The sequence below is a fragment of the Lissotriton vulgaris genome, chromosome 11 (genome assembly GCF_964263255.1).
Source record: "Lissotriton vulgaris chromosome 11, aLisVul1.2, whole genome shotgun sequence".
Lineage (NCBI taxonomy): Eukaryota > Metazoa > Chordata > Amphibia > Caudata > Salamandridae > Lissotriton > Lissotriton vulgaris.
Window position 1 is genome coordinate 1,029,435,586 of NC_141699.1, and position 27,267 is coordinate 1,029,462,852.

General features: G+C 44.0%; 1 protein-coding gene and 3 non-coding genes across 5 annotated transcripts; all 4 read right to left on the minus strand.

Moving 5' to 3' along the window:
• On the minus strand, window positions 1-26,668 carry EIF4A2 (eukaryotic translation initiation factor 4A2). 2 transcript variants are annotated; one of them, XR_015300975.1, is made up of 12 exons: window positions 26,528-26,668; window positions 17,754-17,799; window positions 17,267-17,399; window positions 16,900-17,039; window positions 15,323-15,491; window positions 6,036-6,145; window positions 4,839-4,982; window positions 3,414-3,551; window positions 2,072-2,161; window positions 1,864-1,943; window positions 1,101-1,247; window positions 1-765 (listed from the first exon to the last, which is right to left on the minus strand). XR_015300975.1 is itself a non-coding variant. In XM_086944351.1 (11 exons), exons 1-11 carry the CDS (start codon window positions 26,557-26,559, stop codon window positions 621-623), a joined length of 1,227 nt encoding a protein of 408 aa, XP_086800477.1. In that variant the 5' UTR covers window positions 26,560-26,668; the 3' UTR covers window positions 1-620. The 2 variants fall into 2 exon arrangements, 1 of the variants encoding a protein (XP_086800477.1); XM_086944351.1 differs by lacking the exon at window positions 1,101-1,247.
• Window positions 2,228-2,355, minus strand: LOC147683969 (small nucleolar RNA SNORA63). Its single transcript, XR_015301897.1, has one exon. It is a non-coding gene; the product is annotated as a small nucleolar RNA SNORA63 (small nucleolar RNA).
• On the minus strand, window positions 17,119-17,190 carry LOC147683970 (small nucleolar RNA SNORD2). The gene has a single exon (XR_015302025.1). It is a non-coding gene; the product is annotated as a small nucleolar RNA SNORD2 (small nucleolar RNA).
• LOC147683971 (small nucleolar RNA SNORA49) lies at window positions 21,944-22,071 on the minus strand. Its single transcript, XR_015302016.1, has one exon. It is a non-coding gene; the product is annotated as a small nucleolar RNA SNORA49 (small nucleolar RNA).
• Window positions 26,669-27,267: the final 599 nt, after the last annotated feature.

A 27,267-nucleotide genomic window follows, 5' to 3' on the forward strand; every position in this document is an offset into this window, starting at 1 on the left:
TTAGGAGTCAACATGACTAGTTTATTAACATTCAAACTTCATTAAGACGTGCAAAATGTGGCAATTTCACTGGGATTTACCCTAACTAAGACATGGGATAGGTTGATGGGGCTTAGCAATAAAGGGTCCAGATCACACATAATCACTCCTTAAATACTTTGAATAAGTACAACAAAAGTGAAAAAATAAATCTATATCAAGGCATTTTCAATTTTGACTAATATTCAATAAAGGCATGTATGCTTGTTTAACATAATTTGCTGATTTTATACAGCATTTATATCTTTTAGTCCATAAGTAAATTATTAAGTGATAAAGAACATCCAATACAAACACTTCAATAGAAGCAAGGAAAAAAAATGGAAATATGAAAAAATGTAAAGACCCCATGTCTATACAACCCACCCAACAGTCTAAACTCTGCAAAGAGCACAAAGCCAAAGGCTTTCCCCCACACTAGGTCACGACAAGTCACGTTGCTTGTCAAAAATGTGTATTTCTGATCCGTTAGGAGCATCAAGATGAGATTCAATAGATTTCCGATGCAGATGCAATGCACGTCGTGACAGCCTCCGCAACAGCGAGCACCGCATTCAAAAATCACAATCTCATCCCAGAGACTAAATTAGATCTGCCACATTCATAGGCATCTCCTCCACTGTAGTATTGTAGAAAGTCTCAATGTCACGAAGAATCCTCTTGTCTTCCTCTGTAACAAAGTTTATGGCCACTCCTTTTCGGCCAAAACGTCCACCACGACCAATTCTGCACATGAACAACAATTTAAAAGAAGTTAAGATAGGAAAACCGTGAAGCTTCAAGTACATGTTGCGTCACCCCATGCACTAGGACTATTCGTCAGATAGAATTTTTTTTTTTTTTCTCCTTCACTACATTTGTCAATTGTTTGCACACGAGAAATAAAATGTCACATTAAACCTAGGCAGCAAGGTGCCATTGCCATGCTAGTATTCACAAACAGATGCACTTAACACATGAACATTTCCCCCTCTGAAAATTTGATTTTTCTGTAGTTTACAAAAAGGTGCTTGGTCAATTCACTACGGCCAAAGAAAGCCTTGACAAAAAAAAATGTTTACCTTTCAAATTTAGAGTCCGTGTTGCACTGGCGCCACCATGCCGCAACCAGATCAGGGTTCTTGCTCCAGGAGAGCCAAACCCCATGACTTCAGTGGGCCATTCTCTGGTGTTGAGGAATTCCTTAGATCTGGAGCAGTTCAACTTATCTTACATAATTAAAAAAAAGTGTTTGGAGAGAGTATTTAATTATATCAGCTTCTCTAAAAATCATGGTGTTTCTTAGCCAACTTCTTACCCAAGAACTGTAGGAGACCAAGCGTTTACATCTGTTGTAAAACAGATAGGGATTGTATGAATCAAATTTTCTTTTAGCGGGGGGAGACCGACAAAGATTCAGCAATACTGCAACGTGAATCTGCCATATTTATTAGCATGGCTTGGCTCACAAAGTGCATTGGAAATAAAGCACTATTTAGTTATTATTGCACTGGTCTGCTAGCAATTCAGTTTTACTGCTGTGTTTACCTCTGCCGGTTTTACTCCCCTTCCACCCCCAGAAGTTACCCAATTACTACAAGTAACAGTAAACATACGGTATGGGGGCGGGGGGTCGTCTGGGGGACATTGCACTTACTCTTAATAGCCACTTGCCCTAAAGAATGCTCTGCTGCGGCACAAGTTGAATCCAACAATTGCTACGTGACCAGTGCAATTTGAAATTGTTTTTAGATTTAATGTGCCTTTCACTGCCTAGTTTTTATGTGAAAGTGAAAAAATTGCGAATGTATTTTATACGACAATCTACCAGGAGTATAAACTCACCTGTGAATGTAATTTTCACGATTGGTTGGTAGATCATAGTTTATGACCAAAGATACTTGCTGTACATCAATACCCCGAGCCTGCACAAACGAATACACATTTGAAATAAGAGACCAAAGCACCAAAACACAAGGTTGTCAACCACACAAGATAAAGTGCCCCAAAAATCGAGCCTACAAAAATGTATAACGTGCAGGCAGAGGTTTACCAGCAAATCTGTGGTGATCAACACACGACTAGATCCAGATCGGAATTCCCTCATAATGACATCACGTTCCTTCTGGTCCATGTCACCATGCTGTGGAAAGAGTTGTAAACGTTTTAAGTGCCTTCGTAAGTCTCGATTTGATGCTGGACAAAAACACCGTCAGAGACCAAGCGTCCCCGTCTGTTGATGCATCATAACAGAAAGGGATAGTTATGAATCTATTCAATTTTTGCAGGGGGAACGACAAAATAGCACTTGTAGCTACGTTGTAACTTATCCTGCATCTCAAAATGGCGGTTCAAAACAAACACGGCATAACCTAGGTCGTGGTGCATATACACTTCTTTAAAAAGTAGCAGTTAAGTGACGGAGATTGAACTCCTTGTTCCAGTCTACTTGACTGGCAGCAGCTGGTGGAGAGGATTTACTGCAACAAGTCTGCAGACAAACCGTAAGTTATTCTCTCTAGACAGAGGGCAAATAAACTCAAGGGACTATGATCATACATGAGATATGAAGTTGCACTACGAGTGGCTGAAATAAGTAGTCATTCAACCCGGTTAACATTCAGGAGGTAATGAACAGTATAGTTAGATAGTGTGTCGTTGGCACACCACACATTTTGCACCAGTTTTCAAACCACCTACGCAGGGCATCTTCGAATTTAGATAAGGGGGTCACTCATATGCTCCCCTTCTGTCAGATGGGTTGTGACATGCAATACGACTTCGCATTAGGCAAGACTACAGAGAGTCCCAGCGAACCCATCCAATAGGCGCAGTCTGTGTGGCTTACTGAGGGTAGCATTAGGGAGGAGAATGAAGTTCAGACTACTATAGCTTTAATTCGCATCACTCAACCCCTTCTGAAGAAATACGCTCTGGACAGAGACATTCATAACAAGAACTAATAAAGTAACCCCCCCCCCCCCAAAACAAAAAAAAAGGTAAAGCTGTATAGCCAACATTGGGTCAGCAAAGCTTCCTTGAGCATCCTCTTGCCCACAATTAACTTGCAACTGAAGTAAACATTCCTATGGAGCTTGCACCCCTCTCACAGCGTTCATGAAGGCATACCATCAAATCATCCCTAAAGATCATACTAAATATTTGGAAACCACTTAGTCGTACCAAATAAAATAAACCAGGGGTAAAGGCACATTTGAGGTTATACAGTACTCCCATATGGATGTCCAAAAGGAACAAATATTAGGTCGCTCACAGACATCGATTATGCACTGCCACATACATAAAGTCACTCTCAGGGTAAGAATAAGCCACCCTGAGAAACGCAATTTCTGCCAATTACTTATGTTTCGATAAAGGCTCGTGCAGTTGCTTACCAAGGCAGATACAGTGAAGTCTCTGGAATGCATTTTCTCCGTAAGCCAATCAACCTTTCTCCTCGTATTGAGGAAGATTACCGCTTGGGTAATAGTCAAGGTCTCATACAAGTCACAGAGCGTATCCAATTTCCATTCCTAAATAGACAATGGAGAAATATTTAGGCACAGGTGGAAGACAACATGCATTCAAGTTGCACATTAAGACATTAAGAAAGCGGTTCACCCAAATCACATCAGCTCACCTCTCACCTTCCCGCGTGCACTTGCTAGCATTATAATAAAGACCAGGAGTAAAGCTGGTTTAATTAATTTTAACACTAGGCTTGAACAGGAATAAAGCTGCATGCCCAACCTCGAATTGGCCGGCAGGAGCCACTAAAGAATAGCAGTTTAGAAGCATCTTGCAGGGGTCTCTATTAACCAGCTCAGATTCCTATTAAGTCATCTTATTTCGAATATGGCGCTCGAGGTGGAGTCAGTAAGGCTGGGATATTTTGTATACAAGCCTAATGAAAGAAATACTGAACATACAAGAGACTGGTCTACAAGTTAATGGTTTAATGTTTAAGACTAACAATTTAATAGTGTATGAAATCTGGATTTTGATTATTTATTTTTTTAAATAATCAAAATTTAACCACATGCGCGCTGCTCTTATTCTGCTTGTATGCTGACTTTTTAAAAAACGCACTTTACATGACGAGCTGGGCTCGTCATCGGTGTTTGAGGAGGCTACACCATGACGAGCCCAGCTCGTCATCAGCCTCGAAGGGGTTAAACATTGTTTTAACTAGGATAATCGGTTTACAAAACACGTCAATGCAATCTCTGTACACGAGGCTTATATTGATGTGGTTTTATGGACCAGCGTGCCCAATGTTACTCGTACTTACATCTGGCAACTTTGTGTCAGCTAGTTATGTCACACCAGGTGTGTATTCAACTTGTGACCCTGTGTAAGAATCCCAAATCCCAAACCTCAAACCTATTGTAAGCCTTTTGAATTGTTGCAATTCGAAAATCTGGCTCAAATTATTGCGAATAGTATCTTCACACAAGCTTTAACATCTAGCTCGTGTCGAAATTTAACACAAAATAGACTCTCAAAGGCCAAGCGTAGGGTAGTACTTTCTGTACAGTACAAGCCTTTTGAGAACAAAGCATCCAACACTAGAAAGGTGTGGTCCTCAACTGATGACCTCTTAGAGGACGCCTACGAGGCTTTAAACTCCAGTTCCCGCTCCAGCATTAATACAGCCAGACATCAAAATAAAGATCCACGTGGAAAAGTCATCATAAGCAAAAAATTTATCTGAACACCATACTAGCATTGCTGCGCAACCTTGAATACCGTCAATATCCTTGCAATAGCCACTGTGCAAAATACCAAAACCCAGAGTGAAGTAAATCGGACAACTATACCTCTCGTTCTACATTAATGTAGAACTGTTTGATGCCTTCAAGGGTCAATTCTTCTTTCTTGACTAGTATGCGAATTGGGTCTCGCATGAATTTTTTGGTCACCTCCAAGACATCAGAAGGCATTGTTGCAGACAACAGAACCACCTGAAAAAACAAACTACTTGCTTTAGACCGGCGGAATAAAAGCAGGTTACTAATTCAGAACGTACTTCGACAAGACTAAAGTACTGGCTATTGAAAATAAGACCTACCCCATGGGACCACATCTGGTGGTTGGCAGAACTCCGACCCACTCTAAAATCAACCACCCACTAAAGATGGCTGGGAATCTTCCTGGACGACAAGTTCAACATGAATGCACACGGCAATATTCAACACACTATGAATGCTAGGAAAAAAAAAATCTTGAAGTGGTTCTTGCAGTACACCAGGCATAATGTCACGCAAGCACCCACCACAAACAGACTACTACGAAGTGCACTGTATTCTGGAATCTGCAAACATCAGTGAATGGACTTCGGACCCTCCAGAACGCTGCCGCAAGACAAGCTCAACCTCCATTACTGCACCCACATCTCACCCCAAGTAACTCACTGGCTCCCAATCCACAAATGCAGCCAATGCAACTTCCTCACACATACGAACAGAACCCACTTACCTGCACTGCATACATTCACAGCCCATTGAGACGCCTGTGCGCAGCCTCACTTGTTTGCACCCCTCCTCCCCGGCATTCACAAATGCCTAACAGGTATTCTCTTACATAGGACCCAAAATATCGAATGACCTCCAACAACACCTCCGACCCCTCCTCCTGGGGACTGGAGTTTTGCAAGAAGCGCAAGACCTGGCTCTTCAAATAATGAAGTGGGGCCCCACGTTTACACTCCTGCTCAAGCACCTCGCTGGCAATTAGTGCGCAATAGCTAGCAGTATTTATATATGCATTTATCGATCTGATGGACCCACTTGCTACCAGCCCTGCTAATGTGGCTGAGCAAAAGGAGGCACTCATCGAGACCCAGCTGCATGGGGCAGTAGACATCAGCATCCGTTTGTCTATATCTATACAAACAGTTTACACAACGAATGCTGCTTTAGCCCCCCTAATCTTCGATTTTGCGGAAGGATTAGAATGCAACAGTTAATTGGCGCAGGCCAATTATTAGAAGACAGTTACAGCGGTTAAATCCATACCTGAATGTTGGTGCTCAACTTTTGGAAAATCTCGTATATTTGATCCTTGAACCCTCTGCTCAACATTTCGTCAGCCTCATCCAAGACAAACATCTTTATCCATTTTGGAGCTATTGAACAAAAGTATAAGTTTAAGGTTAGAGTATCAGATCAAGAAATTAGTTTCCCAATTCCACCAGTGACATTTCAAAACCCTGCTTCAAGTGAACAGCAAAATGTTGATCATTGCACACAGTCCTGAAAGTTAGAAAACCTCAATATTTGCAGTGCATATGCTGGAGTACACTTAACGATGGAGTTTACCAGCATTTCCAAATTATGGGTTGCGAGCCAATTTTTGGTGGGTCAGGAAAGACAAAGCAATAAATACACATTTTAAATTCTGTGTCACATTTGCTGGTGCTTCAAACAGGTCAAAAGGGCTTAAGTGAGATGAAAAGACTGGGGGGGGGGGGGGGGGGGGGATCTCTTAACCCCCTGCGATGCTCATGACAAGCTCAGCTCGTCATGAGGTACACCTCTCGTGTGCTCATGACTAGCTCAGCTCGTCATGTAAAAGGGCATTCTGAAAATTTCAGCACAGGAGCTTAGCAGCTAAGGTGTTAAAGGGGTGCGGCAGATTAAATTAAGAGCAGGCCTAAAAACACACAAGCTAAAAATGTGCTCAGCATAGTGTCACCCAACTGGTATTTTACGTTTTGTCATTGCATCCAAATATATGATACAAGGAACATTATACTTACGAGCCAGGGCTATTGGCTTTGCCAATAGTGGTTAGTTGCATTAAATAAATAAGCAACTTTGGCTTTTTGTATACAATATCGAAAATTCTTCAGTTCCGAAATTATGAGACTGAAATAACTAAAACGAGTCACCTTTTAAGTTACAAAGGCAGTGAAGGGTGCTATTGCTGCAGAGTGGAGGTCCCCCCCCTCTTAGGGCAAAAACAGAGAGCCTGATAGGGACCTGTCTCAGCACCTGCTTTTAAGAACTGTCGGTGCTGAGCACCGGCAGAACACTGCCAACAGTCCACTTAAAAACCCGGTCAAAAGCCCAGCAATTTTTTGACAAATTACTGCCTATTCTTTTAACATTGAGAATAGAGTTTTAATTTTCTTTGCCTGCAAAGAGAAGAGTTTTTAAAGTGAATTATGCTACAATCTTGCTGGAGTTAAGGGAGTGTGAAAAGAATAAAAGGGTGCTTGGGCGAGACTGACAATATTGAAGGCCTGTTACAGTTCAACAATTTGGATTAAAGCCAGGAATCCAGGTAAAAGTACAAATCCTAGAGTCTAACAGGAATTACTCTGCTTGACAACGGCAGAGGGCATTGGCGAAGCCAAAGATGGTGTCAGTGTGAATGTCTTAACCATGTTGTACCTCCAAAAGAAGTTACCCTAGTTAGGCCTAAAGGAGCTGGGTAGTTTAGACTTAAGACAACACAATTTTGTGGTCTGAAGTTTAACCATTTTGTACAGCAGCACATCTGCTGTTCAGCATGGCTGAAAGTCACACACAAAAAGCACTATAACACCATCAGCAGCACCCACGTCCTAAGTCCAACAACTGCAGCGGAAATACTCAGACTAGATCTAACCACCAAGCACACCATTGCAGATCAAATACCCAGTCATATACCGGTGGTGCATGAAGGACAATCCAAACACATCCTAACACGCCCACTACTGTATCACAATGGCAATTTAATGCATTTACAGGATAGAAAACTGCATTTGACTTTTCTGTCGCCATTAAAAACTAAAAAAGGTTTTTAAACCAATATATTTAAAAAGAAACCGCACCAGTCACGTCATAGCATGTGTGTCAGGAAGGGTGGCTGAAGAATGTACCGGGGAAGGGGAGAGAGTCAAGCAGAGACACGGGTTGTAGCCCACACATTGTAAACTGGTCTCTTGAGAGAGACCTAAAAATTGACAGCTGTAACATCCTGGGTTCAGACGGCCGCCTAACAGATAGCAGTCATGTCCCCGCTAGTTTCAAGTCACATGTGTCCCCGCTTGAAGGCTGAACGGCCACATGCCTTCGATCTCTTCAGTGTCTGAGACAGGCCACAGTGTAATCTTCTGGGCCGAGCCCCAGGCACCCTTGCTTTGAAGAGGTCAGAGAATCTGCAGATTATATTGCCAACAAAACATGACCCTCTGAATGGCATTATTTTACATTGTCAAAAAGGACAGCGGCGTCCCCACTAGAAGGACAGAATGAGGGTGTGTCCAGTCTTAATGAGTGCACACTATGGCGAACCTATACTTCAATTTACAGCATACCATCAATCGGGCGGGAAAGGTAAAGGTACAGAGTGTAATATTCTGCTTCTAACAATATGCAACCACAAAGCAATAGTTTATCTATATTCAACTAATACGATAATTTATAGTTACCCAGTGTTAAAGAAAGAGATGATTAATTACATTTTACATTGACCATTTCAGGTAGAATATAGAGCCTGGTTTTAGACGGCGTGCTTTCGCCGGTAGGGAGATAACACCCGGAGCACCTGTGTGCTGCATCTGCTGCTTTACAGGTTAGCTCTGCTACCACGGCTAAATTAAGTAAATGCATCCTGTTGGCAGGACTTTTATTTCTCCCAGTTATCTCAATATAATGAGAAATATATGCCTGTAATCCGTGCAGACCAAGGGTTGCTTTTCTGTACCACAGGGTGGACTGGGACAAAATTCACATCACAATCCTCAATGAGGACCATCTATAGGACATGGACCATCAGCCCTTTTTAAGCCAATCTACGCATTACTACCAGGACACACAAATGCTAGAAAAGACTATCAATTTACTACTAATTTCTTTAAAGAAATAAGAAATCTACATTAAAGACATCTCAGATGACTTTTTTATTGCCCATCTTTGTATGCCCCACACCTGCAATTCACGGAGCGGGTGCTCTGAAACATTATAAACTCTACAATACAAACTAGTATTTTTGTTTAATGTAGTCCATCCTTGCAAGTTACATGCCTGTCACTTGGACACTTTACTAAGCATGGGTGAATTTGGCGTTCGCGAATTTGCGAACTCGCAATCGGCAAAATCCGCGAATTTGCTGATTTTTTTGTGTTCGCAAGGATTTCTGCCAGTTCGCAAGGGTTTTGTACCAGTTCGCAATTGCGAACTTACGTGTCGGCTCGCAACGGTCGAGATTGTTGTTTCTACGTCTGGTTCATCATCACAGGTTCCCAGCACCCTCAGTTTCACCACTGCCACCCTCCGTTTCACCCATGCCACCCTCTGGTACATCAATGCCACCCTCTGGTACATCATCACTGTAGATTATGGGGGGGGAAAAGCAAGCACACCTGCCCTGCTTCAACTGGCATGAATTAATTTGGGGTTGATTTATTAATGTGTCACGGTTTTAAAATTCCAGTCTGGCACCTGCTTCCTTATCTGTAATTTGCTTTCTGTTGCAGTGCAATTTTTTTTTTCCAGGACCTTTGTGGCCTACTTGTAGCTATTCTATGAGCATGCTGTGAGGGTCAGAGCAGGGTCATACAATTGTTGCAACTAGCAACTGAACTCTGGAGGGGCTCCAGTCAGGAAGCACTACAGGGAATGGTTACTAATGATGAGTTTGAACTTTTGCACCTGCTGAATGCTTTCACTTTTGCAAAACTCATTTTTCTGCAGAACAGCATTACAGCAACTGTAATGCCCTGAACAAACTTACTTGTGAAAGTTGATTTCTAATCCAAAAGTGATCCAAAGAAAGTCAAAAGGCCTCAAATCCAAAAAAGTGCAGGCAAATGTCAACCTGAGGAGTTATTCTGATACAAATCATCATTTTCAGGTCTATGCTGCTTGCTAGTGGATTTCTTGTGCAGAATTGCAAATTTTGTAATTTCACGAGTGCGAGATTGTTGCTGCCCGCCGCACCTACATGTTCGCACTTGCGAACTTACGCCGCAAAATTGTATCACCAAGGAAAAAAAAATCCACTGCGTGCGGATTTTCGGTAAATTCGTGAGCGTTCGAGAATTTACCGAAAATCCGCGAGCGGAACGGATTTTCTGCCCATGCTTACACTTTACAACACTACGTAATTTAACACCGGTTTCCAAAATGAAGGACTAAAAACAGCCCATTCCTGCGGATCTCTCCTGGATTTCACCAGATTCCTATCTGGACTGCAGGAGCCTGTATCTAGCACAGGACGGGTGTTGGTGGTTTGGCTGTCACCCAAGAATTCTCCTAGGGGCCATATGCGCGCTGTTATTTTTCTTACTACCATCACACTATAAAGCACTGCGACCCAAGACAGCACCACTCGTGTCACAACATGAGACCAAAATGCTTCCCCATATACCCCCCAATACAATGCAGCACCCTACAACCAAGCACTGCCACCACGTTGTAGAGTGGGACTTCTCCAATAATGCTCCTTAGCGCCTTTTCAAAGGTCAGAAGCACTAAATAAATTAGTACCGGGAGGGAGGAGATTAGTTCCGTTTGCAATACCTTTCTATCACAACATGTTTAACAATACCACCCAAACCTTTCCTCTCACTTTGCAGTTAGTTTTCCAGCACACAGTATTTAAAGCCCAGGAAATCCAAACTTGGAAAGTGAAGCTGCACTGGGGCCCAGTGAGGTGTGCAGGAACTTCGCCTGCAAGTTTTGGGATGCAGAAGTACAGCAGGTGGGATTGCAAACGGCAGCTGCGAAGAAAGTCTGAGGTCCACAAATATAGTATCAACCAGTACTCTACAAAAATCAGATGGGAGATGGTTTGCTTGTGTGGACTTTCCTGAGCACATGCCATTGGTAACAAGTGTATGTGAAAGTGGTAATTTAAATTGGGTTTTTTTAGGTCGAGCCTAGGCAGCGCATACACTGTCTGGAAGATCTATTGTATGTATTTTGTGTGGGCTTTGATAATTTTCCCCATGACTTTTCTGCCTCTGCTTAGGGACTATTTTTTCTAGCAACTGCTACCATTTTAACGGTCTTGATAGACAAGCATTTGCAATAGGTCTCGCATTAGGAAAATGTAAGCTATTGGTATTGTAAATGACACTTTTTTAATGGGTTGGCTTTGAAATTATATAAATGAATAGCATTGTTATTCACAAAGCCAATAGCTTACACTTTCCTAATGAGAGTCCTATTGGCTATGGCAATGCTTGTTGGTAGCAAGCAAGGATAGTGCTGTTGTGGTGCTGATTGATGATGTGGTGGTGTCCCAGAGTGATGTGGTGGTGTCCCAGAGTGATGTGGTGGAGTTTATTTCTTCGATGAGAAGTGTGTATGTACCTTTAAAAGCGTCACAAAAGACCTGCTATCCAGTGCACGTTAAACTAGCTGGGAGAAACAAGAGGGTTAGAAATGAGGAGAGTCAGCTGGTAACAGTAAAGCAACCTTTCCAAAGTAGTGGCAAACATATTACAACAGTGAGCGGCAAGTGATTTACGTTTATTTATGCAATGAAGTTTGGCATTTGAATATGTATGAACGGTACGGAAACACCCTATTGGTCAGGCATGGTCAACGCAGAACAGTGTTTATTTGTTATGCCTGTATAAACTAGGATTAAAAACATTGTTTTGGTAATGTTTTTAAGTCACTCGTGGTCAATGTCAAAAATCCCCTCGCTCTATCTATGAAGCAAATTTTGTGGCGACCATTTTAATCCCAGTCTATTCCATTACATGGGTTGTGAATGTTGCATAGCAAAACTCACGGGTGTGCTAATCTGGAGCTGGTTTGGGATGAGAATGCAAGCTCCAGATAAAAGTAAATAAAGGCTCACGAGAGAGAGGCCAGCAAGTTCAGAAGCGCATTCTTTTGAAGTAGGATAGGGATGGCAGGGGAGCGGCTTCCTTTGAAATGCCAAAGTCTTAGAAAGGCACATCGCTAACAACGTGATGGTGGAATGGGGACGGTTCCACATAAAAACCCGCACCCAGGAAGTTGTACAAGGCGTATAATGGGACACAAGCCAGTTTGGCGGGGGAGGAGGCTGCAAGCACGTGTGTGTGGAATGAAAAGTGGAAACATCTGTAGAGCACTTCCGAGCTGAAGCAATAAGGGGGTTGAATGGAAACAGGCTGGACAGAGGCTCGTGATGGGTAGAGAGGGTGCTAACTGGGACGGGGTAGGAAAGAGGGGAATGGACGGGGGAAAAGGTAGGTAAAAAAAAAGATAAATGATGCGGAGGGCAGGCAAGAAGGGGCGGGTGAAACTAGCTCTCGGCATTGCTTCCGGGGGAGCGGCAGCCTATGAAGTCTGATGCAGAGGCTCAGACAAATGGTGTGCGAGCAGCTTCACAAGGTCCCAAAGGAGAGACCTATTGGCTATGCTAATGCTGGTTGTGTGCTAGAAAAACATTGTGGTAGGGGTCGCCTCAACCACAGCTGTCAAATGCCCACGTCATAGGTTTTGTAAAAGTTTGGATCATTAACCAAAAACCAGTGGAATTCTGAGTGTTTATTTGAGCTTTTACTCAGACCATGAGCTTCAAAATGCTGTGACAACCCGCTCAAAAAACCCCCCCAAAAAAACACACAATCTAAACATGGGTGGCTTACTGTGTTAACACTTGCACCATTGTAAATTACAGAGCTGCACATTCATTTGGACTTAGACTGCAAACCGCCATAAAATAAGCCCCTAACTGAAGACCCAGGCTACGGGCACACACCTCCATGGCTGTAGCCAGAGATGTAGGGGTGATCGGGAGGAGGGAGTTCTAATAATAAACTGCTGTCAAAACTCTTAAGACGCTCCAGCGCAGGTCTGATCTCCCACAAATCATCCAGCCCCTGAATCGTAAACAAAGAAACTGGAACCAGCAGTGAGGGAAGGGCAAAGAGGAACACCAGGCAGCGCGAAAGTTTCAAACAGAACATAGGGGAGGCATATGTGGTAGCCTCAGAACGTGGCTCCTTTTGGTTGGGGGCGGCATCAGAGCACTGCGGGTATACCATGAATTGTGGGTTCAGAGAAGGGGAGTCACGAGAAGGTGGGTGGGGGGCACACATGGACAGCTGACAAAACAAAGTGGAGCCCTCGTGGTAGAAGGAACGGAACAATTGGAAGTGGGGGTATTAATTGGGGAGCAGCGAGGAGTGCAGGAGCAAGAAAAAAAATTGAATCAGAACAAAGGCAGGTGGAGTTTAGCGTTGTTGCTGAGCCTGGCTTCTATGAGCAACCCTGTAGCTGAAACGAAGCTAGACCCCCTACACTTGAAGTATCACAATAAAGTTTTGCCCCCTCTAAAAACTCCAAAAGGTTTGAGCCCCCACATTTGCAAAGTCGGGCCTCCCTCACCCAAGGAGTAACGGATGGAGCTGGGGTTCTCAGCTGTCTGGAGTTTGCTTGAACAGCCCCTTCCTTGCAGACAGGGATTTTCATGATGGACAGGCAAATATTGGGGTGTAGTCAAGCTTTAAGCCTGTGATCATGTTGGATCAGTGAGCCCATGAGTGGTGCACGCGCTGCAAACATGCTAGAAGAAAAGCAAAAAAAAACCTTGTGAGTGGTGCGCATGCACAGTTTGCAAAGAATTTAAGGAATGCAGCAGGCACGGTGTGGGGCTGCTGCTTGCTCCCGAGCTCCCTAGGCCAGGAGAGAGGAGGCAGGACACGCACCTGCCTTTGGCCAATTGCGTGCTGTCTTTCTCAGAAAAACAAACGCAAAAGCCAATAGTTCGCAAACAAAAAAAACAACAAAAAAAAAACACGCACAAGCATGTGTTCAGAGTTGCAAGTCTTTACTAGAAGCCCCGCAGAGCAGCGCATGCACGCTGGCTTAGGTGAGAGCTCAAAATCGCAGCACTTTGTTTGCGCCCTTGTGTAAACTCGAAGCACACAGGTCAAGAAATATTTTTGCTGTTTCAGATGCTGTAAAATAGCCAAAATGCATACAATGCAAGTCTCTTTACTCTAAACACATTAGAGCAAGTCTGTTGCAACCGGTTCTCTTCTGTGGGGCTCTTTCCGGATAAACTCCCTCAATCATTCAGTGCTTCATATATATATATCTTCCCCCAGCAGGAGAAATTGAGTCGCACTACTTCACAGGTTCGTTCTGGTGTTTATTCAAGGTCAGTTTGTTTAACATTTATCCCAATGCATTTCTGCTTTTCCACTCAGCCTTCTTCGGGGGAAAGATTACTGCAGATATATATATATATCCAGAGGACCTTTGCTCGGTACATACGACAATTTCGCCCCATCTCAGACAACCTAGTCCTGATCACGATCCGAATTAATGAGGATCGAAACGCTGTTGACTGAACAGCGTATTAACAGGCGTACTTTTCAATGCGGCTCAAAACCAATTGAAAAAATTGTGTAATATCACTTTGTCACAATACTTGAGCCACCCACTGTACATGTGCACCTTGTTCTCTGTGCGCTGTCCATGCTGTTCACTCCTTCACTTGCGTCGCCACGTTCACCACAGACACGTTTGAGCACCAAGTGCATTATGGTTGTCACAAATTTGTTTTATGCAGTGCTACCTTAAACTGTATATACCCGACAATGAACTTTTATTCAATATAAGATGATTGACAATCTCAAATCAATTCAAAGAGTGTTCTCCTTATTTCCATGTCAGTAATGCTGTATGCATGCATAATTAACTGACTAAATACTATTACCTGTTGGGACATTGTTTTTTTGTTGCACCATCCTTACACACTCCTGTAATTTTTACTAGATTGATCTAATATAAGCATAATCAACATTCCTTCTTTTTAATCATAAAGGGCTATATCAAAGGCAACCTTTCCAATAAAGTTTTGTATCCCTTCATGTGACAATGGAAATGGTTAACTAGCACACAAGCCATGTGGCCGTTTAATGATCGCACCTAAACACCATGTGTGTTATCGGAGGATTTGTTTAGAGGATGTGCTTGGATAATTTCTTTTCCTCTCAATTAATAAAGTGTATAAAGGCTTTTTTGTAACACAATGGAAATATCAGAAAGTGAAATGTATGCACTATGCAATTAGAAAAGCAAAAATTAAGCACTTTTTGCTACTCTAATGTGTACTGGAAAAAGACTTTACCAGGATCAAAATAAATCCATGACACTTTACTTGGTGATCAAATAATCGAATATCCACAGAATCCCGATTTCCACATTTGTGTGCTATGTGGTATCAACAAAACGGCATGTCTGCAAATTCAGTGGCCATTTCTATGGAAAACGTGTTGTCTGAATGACAATTTACTACCACACAATGCTTTAGTTACATATGCTAGGTTGCATACATACACAAACCCTGAACAAATACTTACAAAGATATCGCCTATTCAACATGTCGAAAACACGGCCAGGAGTGCCAACGACGATGTGAGGTGCCTCTGCCTGCAGCTTCTGCATCTCATTGCGAACATTCGTACCACCAATGCAGGCATGGCAGGTTGCGCCCATGTAATCTCCAAGAGCCAAAATTACTTTCTGGATCTAAAAAGCAGGATCAGTATTAAAATTTTTAAAAAAGGATTGTGTGGCAAACAAAAAGGTCTACTAGTCTCAGCTTCTTAATTTTATAGCAAACCTCGTGGCAACCACAAGAAATATAAAGTCTGAAGCACTGCAAGAATAACCATATATTTGTATGGAGGTCTGAAGACCACTTCACTCCAGCCAATAAGATCTCTAGTCACCCACAGTGCTCCAGCCCCTAAATTATGTAACACCTATTTAGGAGTTCCAAGAACACAGGCGTTGGGAGGAGAGTCCTAGGCTAGAATACTCTTCAGCTGCAAAGTAGTCAGAGGTAGAGCAAAATTTCAGTCAGACTGTTCATCCCCACCACAGCCGATGGCACTTAACAATGAAGACAGGAATGGACCTAAAGGTTTGTCAATAGTAGACTTTACACTTCGTCCCCTCCTTAGCTTACCTTCAGTTAAGAAATTATAGGCAAATGTAATCAATAGACCAGTAAAATAACACTTCATCATACATATCCCCTTTCACAAGAAAACCATGCTTCAAACCACAAGTAGGGAATTTGTCATTAAAAAGGACTTCAATACACCCTGCTTCAGTTTAAACAAATGCACGTGCAGCCCAGAGCCGGAATTTGTAAGTGCCACCAGCTTTGAGAGAAGTTGCTGCATTTCACACAGCACACCTTAGAAGCCCAGGACGCCAGAATGTAAAGAGTAAAGAAAATGTGTGGTGCGGAAACCAAACTTTCCCAGATCCGCCTGGAACTTCAATAGGTATGGTAACAGTCAATGGGTTCGAAGAACAGTGCAACGTCCAGGCATTACGTTCTGGCAAAACTAGGTGTATGGCAAGTTTAAGAACGCTTTCGCATTCAAAATAAAGCACGCGAAAAAACAAGTGAATAAGAAGACACATCTGCATTAATGCAACACAAGCAAAGCATATTTAGCAGACATGCCAGTTTGGCGACCTTACGAAAGTACACGGTTTACAGACAAGAATGTTTGCAGCAAATCTGACTCAAACCGGCAGGCTAGTTTACAGTGATATATGTATGCAGCTGGAACGCTCAATGAAAGGCAAAAAAAAAACTGGATGAAAGCAAATTGCGGGTCATTAAAAACTATACTAACATTTGTAATCAAATTACAGTAAGTGCACTGCACTTTTCATTTTGCACAACTGCAAAAAAAATGTACACAGTGACAAGACCACGCCTAAGAGGCACAGCATAATTAAGATATTCTAATCTCCAATAAAACCACTTCGTTTAATTTCAAGGGGAGCTTTTGATAACCCACATCTGGGTGCTGGTTTTGTAATTGAATTGCAGCCCTGCCTTTGGTTAACATCACAGTTGTGAAACTTGAAACTAGTGCAGCACACATGTGTAGGTCTACTACGCTATCAATACCTGTTGAGCCAGTTCTCTGGTGGGGGCCAATACTAGAGCCTGGGACTCCTTGAGATCAATCTCCAACTGCTGCAGGATGGAAATAGCAAATGTGGCTGTCTTGCCAGTACCTGACTGAGCTTGCGCAATCACATCATACCCTAAAAAAAGTAGGATACATATTTACTGCTCCCACAAAGGCAACTCTTAACCTAACAAGTTCAACATTTTTATTTAAACAAGTGATCAGTATTAGTAAAGTTATCTCCATTTCAGGTCAGTCCCGAAAGATGGTATGCCATCATATCACTTGATATACTACAAGTATTGCTAGTTAAATACATTAACCACCTCTCATTAATTCTCTGCAAACATAGCAGTCATTTACCTTTAATGCAAGGAATTATCGCTCTCTGCTGGATAGCAGATGGCTTCTCAAAACCATAAGCATATATTCCCCTCAGAAGAGATTCCTTTAAATTCATGTCATCAAAATTATCGACAATCTCATTCCAGTTGCTCTGCAAAAAAAAAATATAGAAAAAAATAGGTCATGAGTGACCAAACTAGTCAATTCAAAAGGTCTATTCGATTCACATATCAAAAGAAAACACATTAAAAATAGATTGGACATTCCATTCTCATAAGATCATCATGACTAACAGCAGAAAAGTTAACCAACAAGTTACTCCATCCATATACACAATAATTTAGTCTAAAAGCAGAATAAAAAATCCAAACCCATAGTGCAGTGAGTACCACAGAATTAATATGGCTCGGTTAATATTTATAATAAAAAGCTTTTATATCCGGCTTAGCCAAACTAGTCCAATATGCTTCTACTGGAACATGTCAAGCATCCACAAGGGCCTCACCTCAATGACACCATCGGGGTCCATGCCTTCTGGGCCGCCATGGTCTCTGTAAAAAAATAAAAAAAACAAGGGGGGCGTCATTACGTTTCAAATATGATGCATGTTAATATACATTTCCAAAAGTGTGAATAATACTAGCCAAAGTTCATCTGACATGCTTGTCCCTTTCGGCAGGAAGGTCAATACAATTATCATGGGTGGTAGAAACAGACCTGTAAATACTAAGAATTACTGGTATTAAGAGTTTAGCAATTGGTCCACAGAATGGGGCATCGTTGCTTTTAGCTACAGCGTTGCTCATTTCAAGGGGCTATAAATGCCAAGTAGTGCTCTCAGATGTATTTACTAGTTTCATAAATCTCCAGGTCATCAATCAGGTACCCAAGAGCTTTACATAGAACGTCGGATTATAATCAGAACCTATTAATAAAAGGTTGACTTTAAGGGGCTAGGGTAGAAGAAAGGGAGATTGGAAGCAGTGGAACAGTGCTGAGGGAAGCAAGGTTCTTAGTCTATAACTGAACATTAACAACATTTGTGCACAAAGGTCTAGATTTAGATAGCGTAATCAAGTTACCATTCCTTCCAACAAAAGTAATAATCGGCACAAGAACACTCGAGGTGACGCAAAAGCAGCAGGTGCGGAGCAAGGGGACTGCTTGAAAACACGAGAACTTTTTCTTGTGTGAAACACTCCATTAAATGACTGCTTGCAAAGCAGGAAGCAGAAGCAGTGATGACAGCCAAAGATTGTAAAAAGGAAATTGTAAGGCTCGGTTTTCCGTTTTGACAGAATTTTTTTTTAAACAGAAATATGACAGAAAAATATATAATTTTAAATATGGATACAAACACCATTTAGAATTAGACAAAAATAATCAAACTTCTGTCAGTTATGACTGCTTGATCAATTGCAGTGCAAATTGACAGGTAACGTTAGAACAAGGAATTTTAGTACAGAACTTTGAACAGTAGATATGCAAAACCTTGCAACTAAAATGTTCATGTTTCCATAAACCTGCGTTGATTTATCATGTGTGTTCATTATCATTAACAAGCATTGCCATAGCCAATAGGTCTCGCCTTTGGGGCCGTATAAATGATTAGAGAGCTATTAGCTTTGTTAACGTTTTTAACATGTGTTGCAGAGTATTGTGACTGTTGTGCAGCATGTTTAACAGTTATAATTAAAAAAGTGTTATAACTATGTGACACTTTATATATAACATAGAACATATCTACAACTGAAGTATCCTAATAAAATCTAGAATTAACACGAAAAATGTGTTTTGTTTATTCTAGTTTTGTTAAAGCAAGGAATGAGAGTGGGAGGGGGTGTGGTGAGGACTGGAGTGGAGGTGTAGGGAGGGGATGGGATATGGGGGAGTGGAGGCGGAGGGAGGGGCTGGAGGTGGAGGGAGGGAGTGAGTGGGTGAGTGAGGGGGGACTGGAGGGGGAGGGAGTGGGTGAGGGAATGAGGGTGGAGTGAAGGTGGGAGGGAAAGCGAAAGGAGGAGGGAGAAGAGGAGGTGCAACAAATTCAGAAAAGAGCAGGGCATATACAGATAACTGGATAGCACAATTGCTGCATAAGCATATCAAGTGCAACACAAATACAGACTTCAGCAGGGCACCTACAGACAGCAGCAGGATGCATACAGATGGTAACAAATACCGATAGCAGGTGGTCAAACACTGAATATAAGACATCAAATACAGATAGCATCACAACAAATACAGATATCAGCATGTAACATGCAGAGAGCAACACAGCGCAGGGGGCACAAACATACAGCTGCTTCGTACACAGAGCAACACCAATACAGACAGCAGCTGGGCACATGCAGAGAGATGCAGCGCACATAAAGAGCTGCAGGGAGCACACAAGACACCAGCAGAGCATATATAAATACTAGCAGGTCACACCAAGACCACAGCAGAACAATAAAGAAAAAAGCAGAGCATAAACAGGCTGCTGCAGGGCACACACCGAGCAACACAACAAATACAGATAGTAGCAAGGTACATACCAACAGCAATAAGGATCATTGAGAGAGCAGTGCAAGTACAGACAGAAACCGGACACATACAAGGGGGACAACTACAGACAGAAGCAGTAGGGTACAAAAGACAGCTGCATGGCTATGGCCTAGGAGTACCGGTATCTGCATGATGAGGAGTAAACTCCTGAGGGCAAAAATGCATCTGCCCCCAGCTCGTGTGAAGAGTGCTTTATTTCCAACTCCAGACCCCAGTGACGAACCTGATCCGAGTGGCACTACATACTGGATGATCCTAGATACTGGGAAAGGAATGCTATGAGACACCAGTGACGTCGTCACCATGGGCTTTTCCGCACTCCTCGCTGTGGAATGATTTGGTCACTTCAGTTCACCTGGCTGCTGCATGTCGCACTACCACTCACAGTGTGACCGGGCGAAACCATTTTGAATTGTTACGGGGGAGGTCAGCTGTAACTAAACTGTACCCATACTGGTCCACAGTATGTAGAGATGGAGCAGCCCAAGAAGCAGGACGCAGAAGAGGAGCGTGCGGAACAGCGTTAGACAACTAGAAGTTAATGAAGTGCCATTATGACAAAATGAAGGCGATTGCCAATTTCTGACCAAACAGACTCATAAGCTTAGTGCCAACACATAACAAGCTTCAAGGCAGAGAGGTTGAAAGGGGTTGGTCAGGGGAAGAAAGTATCTCCAGCGGCTTCAAGCCCACCCTATAACAAATGCAGGACTTCTGTAATCTGTCTGAAGGATACTGAAGTGAGCTCGTAAGCAACGTTGAAGTGCAACCTAATGTTAATCCAAAAGGGATGCCATCCAGGTTCAAAGCCTGCTTCTCAAACAGGGAGATGGGTAACTTGGGTCACTGCAGTTAATGTGTTTTCTGAAATAATCTGTCTCTTTTCCAGTCCCACCTGCAGTGAAGGCAAACCCCAAACAACCGGTAAAGAGTATTAATTATAATAATAATGAGGATTTAAAAAAAAAAAAAAAAAAAAAAAAACCAACACACATCATTTACCCGACTGGTGCCTTGCTGGCTGGTCCAGCTGGGACTGGTACCACTGGCAAATAGGTAGTGGTCTCAGGTAAACACGTGCTTGCAATTTCATCACGATTGTGACCATTGGTGAAACTGACATTTGCCAGCTTCTATAGTGGAAACATAATCCAAACTAGTGTAAGTCGTATTCAGTACTCGAATTAAACATGTCAAGGGCACTTTGATGCAGTTCCATGTGAAAGCAACATGTGACCTTGTATGGAAGTGGTACAACCAAAAACGGTGAAAGACTTCATGCTTCAATTTTGTGTGCGATTCAATGCCATTTGCGGTTGTGTCCCAACTATCAGATGGCAAAGCCCGTGTTGGCTCCATCCTAGTAGAAGGCCACCTCTTCTATGCTCTGAATTGGACATGGGAGCACAGAGGAGTGCAGGACCTCTGTTATTCCAGGAAGACTCATTATTGCCCATCTCTTTGCAACAACCAGGTTGCTGGTTTCAAAGGTAGAAGGTGCCCGCTGCTTTAATTGAAACTTACAAGAATCACTATGCATGTTACTTTGCTTTTTAGACTCTCCTAAATTTGCATTTTGGATTCTTTAATGAACGTGTATGTGGCTATTTAGGCCTGGAATCAAATGGTCAGACTGCTTAATTTTCTCTGCTTTTCAGTGAGCTGCCCGATTACTAGTCTCGATGTTTTCCTGTGTACAGACTTTCAGGAGAAGACCCAACTACCACCATTTCTAATCGTTCACTTGTTCAGCCATTTGCACAGACCTGCCACCATATATTCTTCCACAAACCAATGACCAGGCGCTCCGTCAGTCATCTACATCTAGTATCATCCATTTGAAGTACAATTAACATGTGCTCTCAACTACACGTTAGCTGGTACTCATGTGAACTTAAAAATTACATGCATTTTAGAAGTTTACAAGGGGTCATGCTTTTCAACACGGCCGAGATGAGCTCATTTTCCTACTGGACCCACAAGTTGATTAAATGGAAGGATGTGTACAAAGAAATCTCAGCTATTATACCAGTAAGCAAGAATTTAACAAAAACAGTTACCAGATATGTGACATGCAAGCTAACAAGAAATGGATGACGAGAAGAAAATTCAAGGGTCGGATAGGGGAGGAAAGAGCAGTAGAATCGAATGTCTATCCGCATTTAACCTAGGAGGACACTGTGCTCCTCCCAAGGCATGATGCAGGCATTTTAATATATCCTCATACAATGCCAGGGAATTATATGGATGAAAAAAACCCTGGAGTAAGGCTGAGGAATTGAAGAGTGCCAAAGATTAATCTCCATATACAACAACAACCGGACCACCTTTGGTTCAGACTAGTGTGCGCATTAGCGTTACTACACTACAATAAAAATACAAGAGGGTCGGACAGACCTCCAGTACAACATCCATTCGATCAAGGTAAAACCCTGCGCAGTATAGAGAGCCCTTTCTTTTGCCATATGCTTAGGGATCACTTGTCATCTAATACATGTCGATTTTCAGCAGGTCTACTGCAAAACCAAGGCCGAGACCAAAGTTCTGCCTGACATACCTTGCCAGTCTACTATGGAGTCATGCAGAGGAACAACCAAGAAACATTATATAAATGGGGAGAGCTCTTAAAATTGTGTAAGAGCGACAAGTTGTGACAAAATATACACAACTATGCCTTTCTTGGCATAGCACCCAAGCCAAAGAAACAAATGGACGGAATGCTGATCAATGCAAACATTCAGCTCCAGTCACAAATATCTGGGTTTAATCCCTCATTTTACTCACCACACCACCACCCCAGATTCAACCCAGCTATATGCAAATCAGTCTTGACCTTCTTCATGGGAACAGTGCAGCCGAACTACAAAACCAGGTCCTCACTGGCCCTGAAACAAGCAACCTGGGACAGGTTTCAGGGTATCACCCCTCATCAGCCAGGTTAGCTTGAATGCAGTGGTGCAGGAAGGGAGCACGGGACCCAAAGCCCACACTTTACAGTCATTTTTATTACTATTGTTTATTAACTGTATGGGAGCCATCCATGCACCTGACTGCAGAAGTACTGTCGCTATCAGATGACATCACTACACCCATTCCCACTCTTGACTAATTGCAGAGGCGCACAGACTCGGGCCAAGTCAAGATGTGCTTGGTAAACATGTGCCACAGTAGCCCAGCCCAGCCTACCGGCAGGGCGAGTTTTATAAACAAAGGGGGTGAATAGGCTGCATCCAAACCGGTGTCGCCTGGGGAGCGTAGTGGTGTGATCTCCGGCATTCATTAACAGCAGTGGTACCTAGCTGTACGTCAGCATGGTTGGCAGGGACCGGAGATGTAACCTGGGATTACTGCAAGGGACTAGGATGCACTGCAACATTACTGGCATAAGGTAAGTCCGCATCCAACATTCAGGGCGGAAGGACTTTACCCCAGCATGTCAGAAGGTCTTGCTGGTGCCCCTGCATTCCTGGCATACTGACAGTGATCAGGCTGCGCCACAACATGGCATGCCTATACCCTGCACTGGACAGGCATGTGCCCTAGCACAGGTGGTCGTGGAGTAGGTCTGCATTACTGGCAGGGAATACCGGAGCACAAGTGAAACTAAGCACAGTCTGTGCAGACCAGCGCTGGCAAGACTGTACCCCAGCATTAGTGGCAGAAAGCAGTGAGTGCAATTACCATTACTGGGTGGTCTGTACCACTATACTGTTGTCTGTATAGAGTACTAGCAGGCCTGTACTTCAGCAGTATTAAAAAGGTACCGGCAGGCATAACCCCTGCGATGCCCCTTCATCATAAGACATGGGTGTGCAGTCTCGGAGAGAGAAGTGCGGAAGGTGCATCCACTTTTAAACGTAGGGTAAAATTGCCAGCTACGAATGTGGAGGCTCAAGTGGGCTCCGCCCCTTGCCTGGATTGCATTATTCACCGACTCCTGTCTAGAAGGCTTCCGGTTGCTTTAGGACCTCCCTGCTGGGGAGGGGCTGACTTACTGAATAGCACACACACCTGGGAGCCCATCTGAGCAGTTTCTGACCTGGAGGCTTCCATCTGGTAACTTTGTGCCAGCTCCACTGCTCACCGATCGCAAACACTCCATGTTGCCGGACTTGAGAAATGAAAACAGCAGCAGTGCCAAATGCACACGTACATCCAGGAAGTGGCTGTATTCAGAGCCCTTTGCATGGTTAATGATCCACTGGGCTCCTGACGTGTAAACACCCCAATGCAAATGACTTGACACGGAGTCGGACAGGTATAGTGTAGGGGAAATGGCAGGAGAGCAGGATTGCATAGTCATGCCATGCTCAGCACAAGTGGCGGACAATGGATAGGGTGTCTCCTTGTCTGTACGGTGCATAACACAAACCAAGAAACAACACTGGGAGAAATCTAAACAGGCCCTGAGAGGTAGGCAGCCAGCCTTGAGGTCGAGCAAAGCTAGCTGTTTCTGGGACATTTATTCAAATGGCTAGAGACCTCAACTGCATCTCATGAGAAATTCTCCCAAAACAATGTCGAGCCGCCTGCGTCAGAGTATCCAAACGAGCTAGAAATGGATAGCCAAGATGTTTCACAACTAAATATTAAGAAACGTAGAGACTTAGTCAAGCCACTTTTTGCCCAGCATCCTCCATGGCCATAGTTCAAAATCCTAGGTAGCCAAGCAACCCGATTTAGGAAAATAATCAAACATCTGGACACATTAAGGCTACATCATGAATAAACTCAAATAAGGTACTGCCATGGAGATATTCAGAAATCTATTCAGAGAGCCAGCCTGCCTCCGAGCTAAATATTAAGCCATCCAACAAGTTAGAATATGCTAACTGCAAAAACAAAAAGCCCAGAAAGCTAGCCAAGCATTCCTGGGAAAATGCCTCAAAGCCTAGAGAGATTACCAAGCTACTCTGTGGATAGATTCTCAAACATCTAGAGCTAGTGAAGATTCCGAACATATAGGGCACCCAAACATTTGAGGGTCCTTTAGAGAGCAATACAGTGTTTCTGTTTAGCCATTACACGATTGGTGTTGAACATAGTTATCCAGCATCACATTTAGTACACAAATAGCACAAGGTCTGTCACCTGAAAAAAGACCTCGCCAAAATCTAGTTTTCCAGAACAGTGAATTATATGCATGCTGTTGAAATTCCTGCATACTATATGATTTTACTGGGGTGCAGCCACTATAACCACAAACGTAATTACAGACCCCAGTTAGCTATCAAACAGCAGCAGCTCCAACTCAAAAACAGGCGCACGCGCTTAAAGTGGAGGAGGTAGCACAGGGAGGGGACTTGTGCTGGTTTCCCTTGCAGGAGCGAGCTTTGAAACCATCTGTTAATCACAAACAGATGGTTACAAAGCTCGCTCCTGCAAGTGAACCGCCAAACGTGCACACGTTGCCATTCAAAGCAATGCGTGCATGTTTCTGGGCCAAAAAGCGAAGCAATATCGAGAGGTCACTCATACGTAGCGCGTTGCGTAGGCGAGACCCAAAAACCTACAAAGGTGTGCAAGCATGAATGCATATGTATCTGTTGCATAAGTGAGGTAATATACTAGTCTCAACTTTATTTTTTCCCTAAACCCGAAATATGTGGATATTGCAGAAAGCAATAGCAAACAAATAGGGATAAATACAGACGGAAATGTCGCAAAAATAAATACCATCAGGCCTAATTAGAAGCCAAAAGGAGGCAGGGTGACAATGACCCTATCTCTTTAGCAGACAACTTTACAACGCGGCCCACCCAGTAATGCAGAAGCAAGTCGACAGGACCGCGGGGCAGTTAAAGAAGATAGCCAATCTGGTTTCTTTGAGTTCTATACTAGGAAGAGGTGTCTACGTTCCCCGCATGTTAACTATTGGGATCAAGTCCAGAAAACGCAACAGGATTTGCTAGGCATACCATTTAAAGTCCGTTTCCACAAGTGCGGCAGCTGGGCGCGGTCGGCTGGAAACCCAGAGTCCTCCCCGGCTCCCACCCCCACTGGGCCGCAGTTTGGTCTTTGGCACCCGGCTCCCTCTGGAGCACCGCCCGGCTCCTCCCGAACCGGGAGGGACGCGCGGCCCGCATTCCAACGCCCTGCGGCAGGGGCGCGCGCACTTCCGGGCGGCCCCGCGCGCTGGTCACGCGCAAGGAAAACCGGGCCACTTTCCGTCACCGTATCTGACGGGACCGCGGCACGTTCCAAATGATGGGGGGGGGGGGGGGGGGGGGGGGGGTTGCGAAGGTCCTTCCCCAGGCCCTGAACAGCTGGCTACCCCCGAACCCATACACAGGAACAAACTAAAGACCATATAATTGCTAGCCAATGTATGCGGCCCGCTTATTTAATAGCAGACCCCAGCAAGCATGTGAAGGGAAAACAGCGTACACAACACGCACCAGCACCATGTGCAACAAATCCCTGGGTTCAACAAAATGGCAAAGACAACCAAACCCAAAAAGCTACTGCCACAAGTTTGTCTGCAGCCTGCGACCAGAACGGGGCTCCCCAAATCTGACCTTAGGGGAGCAGTTCAATGTCATGCCACTGTCAGGAATGGAGACATTATCCTCCTATGAACGATTTGTAAACAACCATCTGCTATCCGTGTACCCGCACCCAGCTGTCAAAACTGCCCTCTGCCCCCGCCCCCAACTGTCACCGCGCTGGAACACTCCAGAAGGCGGCGGAGCAGCCGCGCCCGGCCGCCGGCGCGCCCCCCACCCCGGGGCATACCTGCTGTAGTCCGCGGAAACGCCTGACATCATCCGTCTCCGACTCAGCGCTCAACTGAAAAGGTAGCCAGGCTGTGGCGCAATGTATTTATCTCGCCGGAACTACTTCCTAGGGCCGCCAGCTCTGGAGGTGTGGCCCGCCCACCGCTCGGGCTCTCAGCCGGTCGACTACGCCCCTCCGCCTGTGCTACTGCTGCGGCCGGCGTGCAGGGGGCGGGCATGGTCCGCTCCCTCAGTTTTCTTGGGGTGAAATGAGATGTATAACGGGGGGGGGGTGACGGGACTCTTTAATTCACTTTTAAAGTGACCGTCAGCGGAAGGATACTTGCAGCAAAAAAAAAAAAAAAAAAAGAAGTCGGGAGTGACGCGTCGCGCACTAAACACGGTGTTTCCAACATTGGCCCTGGCTCGTCAGAAGGCAGATGCTCCGCCCTCCTGTGACCGGGGCCGCAGTTTGAGTGACGTGCGCGCGCCCCTGACACAAGATGTGCCCTGGGTGATGCGTGAGCCGCACGTCACCTGTCGGTGCTATTGTTGCATGGCTGTGTTTGAAGGTTTACCCAGGGGTGAAAGGGTAGCCCAGGCTTTTTAGGCAGAGTGTATACTCTTTTCTTGGCGTCATACCTCCACACTGTGCTTCTGCACCCACCTACCTCAATTTGCTTGCTATGTAGGCAGTGGTGTAAATGCAAAATATAAGTATGGGAACTTTGATGCATGGGTATGTCCTGGGGGGGGGGG

Coding starts and splice junctions, on each gene's coding strand:
- EIF4A2 (XM_086944351.1), bottom strand. CDS start 26,559: ATGATGTCAGGCGTTTCCGCGGACTACAGCAG. Junction 2,162..3,413: donor ACTTCACTGTATCTGCCTTG/GTAAGCAACTGC, acceptor CTCTTTCCACAG/CATGGTGACATGGACCAGAA. Junction 1,944..2,071: donor TGATCACCACAGATTTGCTG/GTAAACCTCTGC, acceptor TCGTTTGTGCAG/GCTCGGGGTATTGATGTACA.